The sequence below is a fragment of the Leucoraja erinacea genome, chromosome 6, assembly GCF_028641065.1.
Source record: "Leucoraja erinacea ecotype New England chromosome 6, Leri_hhj_1, whole genome shotgun sequence".
NCBI lineage: Eukaryota > Metazoa > Chordata > Chondrichthyes > Rajiformes > Rajidae > Leucoraja > Leucoraja erinaceus.
Window position 1 is genome coordinate 49,930,547 of NC_073382.1, and position 6,620 is coordinate 49,937,166.

General features: G+C 36.2%; 1 protein-coding gene across 1 annotated transcript in view; it reads left to right on the forward strand.

Annotated features, from left to right (window-relative positions):
• xpo4 (exportin 4) overlaps nucleotides 1-4,961 on the forward strand; it is a 103,907-nt gene extending 98,946 nt beyond the window's left edge. Inside the window, exons 21-23 of the mRNA XM_055636982.1 lie at nucleotides 1,316-1,433; nucleotides 3,282-3,374; nucleotides 3,474-4,961. Of these exons, the coding sequence (XP_055492957.1) occupies nucleotides 1,316-1,433; nucleotides 3,282-3,374; nucleotides 3,474-3,671 (409 nt within the window). The 3' untranslated portion in view covers nucleotides 3,672-4,961. The remainder of the gene's footprint in view (nucleotides 1-1,315; nucleotides 1,434-3,281; nucleotides 3,375-3,473) is intronic.
• Nucleotides 4,962-6,620: the final 1,659 nt, after the last annotated feature.

Consider the following 6,620-nt stretch of genomic DNA (forward strand, 5'->3'; position numbering starts at 1 on the left):
CTATCGTGTGAACAAATTGCTGGAGTAACTCAGCGGGTCAGGCGGCATCTGTGGAGGGAATGAACAGGCAACTTGACTCGCTGAGTTACTCCAACAATTTGTGTTTTTCTCAAGATTCCAGCATTTGTAATTCCTCGTGTTTCCATTTCTGTTCACTGCATATGCAGATTTATCCTCACTAGGGATTACAGGAATCCATATGTGTATTCAAAGTAACACAGGAAACTTTCTGTAAGAAATAACCATAGCTTTACCCTTATTTAATGTTAAGATAGAGTTTTGGGATTTATGTCGAAACCTAAACAGCATGGTCTGAACTAACTGGCAGTTAAGACACTATAAATGCTTTTCAAGGCTCTTAACGGGAGCACTATCAGACAAGCGTTGGCAATGAGCACCATAAAACAAACAAAGAAAAGGCTGATAAAACAATTTAGGTTTTTAAGAGAGCTTGCAAAGATATGGAGGAGTGAATTCCAACATTTTGTTTAGTTTATTGTCACGTGTACTGAGGTACAGTGAAAACTGTTTTGTTGCATTTACTTCAATCAGTGAAAAGACTATACATGATTACAATCGAGGCGCCAATAATGTACAGATATAGAATAAAGGGAATAATGTACAGATATAGAATAAAGGGCATGATGTTCAATGCCAGGTAAAGTCTGATTAATGAACTCTTGTCAGAGTTGGGTGATTCAATTTTGGATGGCAAAGTAGTTAAAATTGAAGGAGTGTGGATATTGTGGAAGGTTAAAGGTCATAGGCAATTAAAGGTGTTAATAAACAAGACCATTGAGTGACGAAGATATGGTTGTATTGCATAACATCTAAAATATTTTTTTCGTCTTAATCATCGGTGAAATTCCTCAGACTAGATCTGCAGATGCTGGGATCTTGAGGAAAAACAGTGTTGGAGATACTTGGCAGATGTAACAGATGTTGCCAGACCCACTGGGTTCCTCAAACATTTGTTTTTTGAGTAAAATCATGCCCTTTTATAGATTAGAGAAGAGGGTGGATTGGAATTCTGTGCCTGAATTTACACGATATTGAAGACTGGCTGGAGCACAGCATAATTTATTTTGTACAATCCTTTACCTTCCAAGATCAACTAATTGCTCAGCCAATTTGGTATTACAGTTTTCATACTAATTTATTATCAGAACCGTTTGTATAGTTCATTTATAGTCTGATATGTTTATTATTTTGTACAAAGAATATGAATTTCTACAATTGCAGTTATAGTTATAATTAGAATTAGAATTACAATTCTAGAATATGCATTTCTGCAATTTTCCTGACTCTCTCTCAGAATGACATCTGAAGTTTCCCAACTCTGTTTAGAAGCCCTTACGCCCCTGGCTGAACAGTGTGCTAAGGCACAAGAAACAGAATCGCCACTCTTCACTGCAACCAGACATTTTCTTAAGGTACATCTTGAAGTAGTTAAAGATAATTCTTGATTATTCTCTGCACTCAGTTTTAAATGGCAAATCAAAGTAAATTGCAATTAGGCTGATAATTGTTTTCAGATTAGTGAATGTCTATTTTAAAGAGATTACATTTTACGTCTGAATTTTTACGTTAAAATTCCATCCTTGTCACTGACAATTTTCACTCCACTCTCCCTTGCACATCATCCATGTCTGACTTTTCCCTTGTCCCTGTCTCCATCCCTGTCTCCATCTCAAGGGATAGTCCTCTTCTTTCCCCACCAACCACTCATCCTTTCATGGCACTTTTCCATGCAGCCACATGTGATGCAACACCTGTCCATTTGCCTCATCCCCTCCCTCCATGCAAGAATCCTAATGATCTTTCCAGATGAAGCAGCAACTCTGGTGTGTTGCCTGCCACATTAATTTCCCATCCTACTCTGACCTCCTGTCTGTGGCCTTTTGCACTGTTACAATGAACCTAATGTAAGCTTGAGGGCAACACCTCATCTTCCATGTTGGGAATATTGCAACTTTCCACACTCAATGTTGTACTCTGCTAACTTGCTGTCTGTCTATATTAGACCTGACTGTGATAGTTCCGTTTTAATCTCTGTATGAGCATCGCTTGATATGGGCATGACCTCCAACTTTGCATTTTGCAATATTGTCTGCTTTTGTTTGTCAATTCATCCCCAAATTGGCTCATTAATCTAATAGTTGGAGGGATTACACTTTATCCCACATCATCCCTGGCCTCAATCAGATACAGATATTTCCTTTTCTTTATGCATCCCTCTCCAAACTTGTCCATAACTTAAAATTAACCTGTTTTTTTTCTTTCTCAGTTCTGACACGGGGACTTCAAACTTGAAACAATAACTACTTCTCATTCCGTAGATGCTGCTTGATTTGCTGAGCGTTCCTACCAGTTTCTGTTTTTCTTTGTTTGAAATTAATTATTGTATTGCAGAACTAAAGTTAGCTATAGGAGGACATTTCAATGATTTTAATTTACTGTGATAAATTAACCAATGTTCTTGACCTGGAGTGCCGTCTGTCATTTCCTTCCGGAGATGCTGCTGGCCCACTGAGCTGCTTCAGCAGATTTGTTTTTTCGCTCAAAATTCCAGCATCTGTACCCTCTTGTGACTAACTTTTATTTAAAATCAGCTTGATTTTTTTTTTAATGTGTTGTTTTTATATAGCATGCTTGTCATTTTAAACAAATGTTGAAAGGGGATAAAAAAGTGTGTGTGTGTGCAATCCGTTTAGAGACACAGCACGGAAAAAGTCGCTTTGGCCCACCGAGTCCGCCATGTCCAGTGATCCCCGTACACTATCACTATGCTACGCACTAGGGACAATTTACAATTTTTACGGAAGTCATTTAACCTACAAACCTGAACGTCTTTGGAATGTGGGAGGAAACTGGAGCTCCCGGGGAAAACCCATGTGGCCACGGGGAGAACGTACAAACTCAGTACAGATGGCACCCATAGTCAGGATCGAACCCTGGTCTCTGGCTCTGCAATGCAGCAACTCTATCACTGCGCCACTGTGCTGCCCCACACAAAGCTGCAAGTGTTATGCACTGGCAAATAAATTGAGAGCCACGATCACGTTGTATATTGAGACTTAAATACCAAGTATATATAATGATAAATGTTTCTCTTACTGCTTTATGCTTTCATATCCACTGCTGGAAACAGTGTAATGGATCTGCAAAAGTGAATTGGATAAGCATTTATGGGAAAATTATTTGTGGAGATTGACTTGAATTGTTCCAGAGTGCTTAGTGGACTTGTGATATAATAATTCATTGGATTTTTGTAATTTCAGCTCGTCTTTGACATGCTGGTCTTGCAGAAGCACAACGCAGAACTTACTGATGCTGCAGGAGAAGCTTTCTACACACTAGTATGTCTGCATCAGGTAAAATTGCTTAATATTTCTGTGTCCCCTCATTTTAATCTTAAGATTTCTATTTTTTTTCCTGGGAAATTGCTTATATTCCATGTGTTGTTTCAACAGGCTGAGTATTTGGAATTAGTTGAAACTCTTCTATCAAGCCAGCAGGATCCAGTTATATATCAAAGATTAGCAGATGCCTTCAATAATCTTACTGGAAGCAGCACTCCCCCAACCTTGGACCGAAAGCAGAGGATGGCCTTCCTAAAAAGCCTTAAAGACTTCATGGCAAATGTTGGTGGTCTTCTGTGTGTTAAATAAACTCAGGCTGCCAAAGCCCACGGTGACCAATGCACTGTAAAGCATGGAGATTGCAGCTGACTGAATTTGACATCTGTTTCAATGCTGTTGCCTGCCATCTTGGATTTGAGACTCTCAGGATATCTAGTCTACCACAGTAAGACCGAAGGATCAATCCACTACTATTCAGTTGCCAGTGTTTCTTAGCCATGATTTGCCATATAATCTAATTGTTTACTTAAAACAGAATAAAATAGTGTATTTTGGAGAATTCCGATGTGTGGATGAATGGCACAGTGAATGAATCCAGTGCCTTTTTTATGTCAGGTTTAAACCAGTTGCCCAAATGGACAGCGAAAACTGTCTTATTGCTTATATTTGAACCCTTGCTTCGGGGGAATCACTGTCGACAAATACACAGCTGTAAATGATATAGCTGAAATTAGCTTTATTTTTTTTTCCAACATATGGATTTATTTGTGACCGAAAGAAGAAAACACCAAATTGTAGCATTTTAATCTGATTTTCTTTTGCATATCAGGCAGTAATCATATTGTACACATTTCAGATTCAATTTGTACTGCCTGCTGTTCAGAATAAAGTATATATTTTTGCCTCCCAGCCGTGAATTTTAGGAATTGTAACAAGTTGCCTTATTTTCTGTAAATATAAAAGTTTGGTGTTGTGAAAAGACTGAAACTGGATTGCCAAAATGGCAGCTTTGTGTGGTTTTCCTTGTAATATACTTTTCTTTGAAAATGAAACATTTTTTACTGTTTGTTGTCAGAAGTAGTGTTAAAAACATTTACTTATGAATGGAAGTTGTCATTTTGGATACAAAAAAATGAAGTCATCTAAGTTCTGCATTTAAGGTTTAAAGGGATCTACCTTTAAACAAAACAACTTTACACCTGAACTGCCACGCTGCAAGGTTCATGTGTTTATTTGAGCAATAACTAGGGTGTGAATGATTTAATAATGTTCATCATGATAATCTAGAGCTTTTTTTTTTAAAGAACTCTAGTTATACTGTTGAGTAGTCAAAAATCAAACTTCTGACACTTAGAAAAATGTAAATAAGCTGTTGGGCATTTTGTTTGTGCGAAATTTGCCTTGATATAATTCAACAAATCACAATGTATGTACATAAGTAAATAGAAAATTGTAATACTGCACAGTACACTTGGAGGTTCCAAAATGAGAAATGAATCAGGATAAATCGGTTGGGTTTGAACATGCAAATTAATTTTAAACGCACAAATTAAGTGGGGGAAAAGCTTGTGGTGCTCATACCATTAAAAAGCTGGAACAGAAGAAAAAACACAAAGGATCGATCATCTGAAGGACAAAAAGATAGTTTAGCGTTTTGGATATGATCATTGTAATAATAGCCTCCATCCAAAATATTTACTTGTCTTTCGCAGTTAACTAACTCGTTATATTTTCACATTTCCAATATTATTGTCCTTTTTGTTATCCCTATAGGAAAACCTTTTTTTGATAAACTATGTACAGATTGTGTGTCAAAACTACTGAAAAATAATATTACTACATTTAGTCTCTTGAGGCCAGCATACCAACAAAGTGTAGGTTTGTATGCGTCTCATAATATACTCAATTTAAAATAAAATTGAAGTAGCTTAAGGGAATTAAAGTTGTTGCATTTTGATTCTCAATTTTTCTAGAAGATGAAAAAAATGAGGCAAAATTACAATATGTTCGAGACTTTGTGCAGATCACTTTTCTGTAGATCACTAATGCTTTCCTTTTGAATATTTGCCCAAACTACGGGTATCATTCAAAATACCCTGTTTATCAAGTTTTATTTTCTTGCAATATAAAGCATAATATGCCTCTGTTGCCACCTATCTTCCCAGCTCAAATTGAACAAGTAATTTATTCCATTTACTATGAAAACCTGGTCCTCGCACAACAAATGTTTTTAGTTACTTTGTTTATTTTGGATTAAGTTTGTATCCAATTCTAAAAGCTGGCAAATCAGAAGCTTTTGTGCAAATCAGAAATACATTTCTGATTACATCATAACCATATTTTAGATCTATTCAATGAAAGGTGAATAATCAAAATGTCACCAAAGTGCTTGATATTATCGTTACTGGAACTGTAGGTAATTGCAATTTATCTCAGACTTATTTTCCACGGTCCCATTGAAATGCAGTAAATCTTAACTGCAATAATTGATTTTTATTTAATGGGTGGAATGGAAATAATTTTTGAAAAAGTTGCAGATACACCTTTGAAGAGGTGAAGTCTCCATTAATTTAAGCACAATGTCCCATGCAAAAACTGAGCACTGGCCTGGCCAAGGTTTTAATCCACTCTTCCATTCCTTTCAACCTCCTCCTGTATTGCTTCCAAAGACATAATATAATGTAGTTTACCTGCCAACAATTATTTTTTTAATTGAATTGCAAAATGAAAGATGATCATATTGAAATAATAGATCTTGATCAACACACGCTTTGCAGCAAATACTAATTCCTTGTCAACTTTGCATGTTTTAAAAACTGGTGGCAAAGCAATCTGGCAGAATATGTCAAACTTTGATTTCTGAATCACCTGAATAATACAAATATATTCTAAAGACCAAGATTTTTTCCCCCTGCTGTGATCGGGTCTATTGTGTCAACTCAGATACAGGAAAATTGGCTGTTAGAGTAAGGGATGCGCTGTACAGATTTTATTCAGTATACTTAATGGGGCACTATGAAAGTTCAAAGGATGATAAGATTTGTCTTAAGAATTTTATGACCCCAAATATTGCATTTGATATTCCATTTTATCATGATACGTGAAGTTTCTATAATATGGTTAAACTGCTGGAACTATTGTTGGCTGTAAATCATAAACATTAAGTAATTTAAAGCCAACTTGCGCTATAAAGAAAACTTTAAAGAAAAAAGAGGTACAGAATGACTGCTTCACTCTTGGTCTCATATTTGTAATATT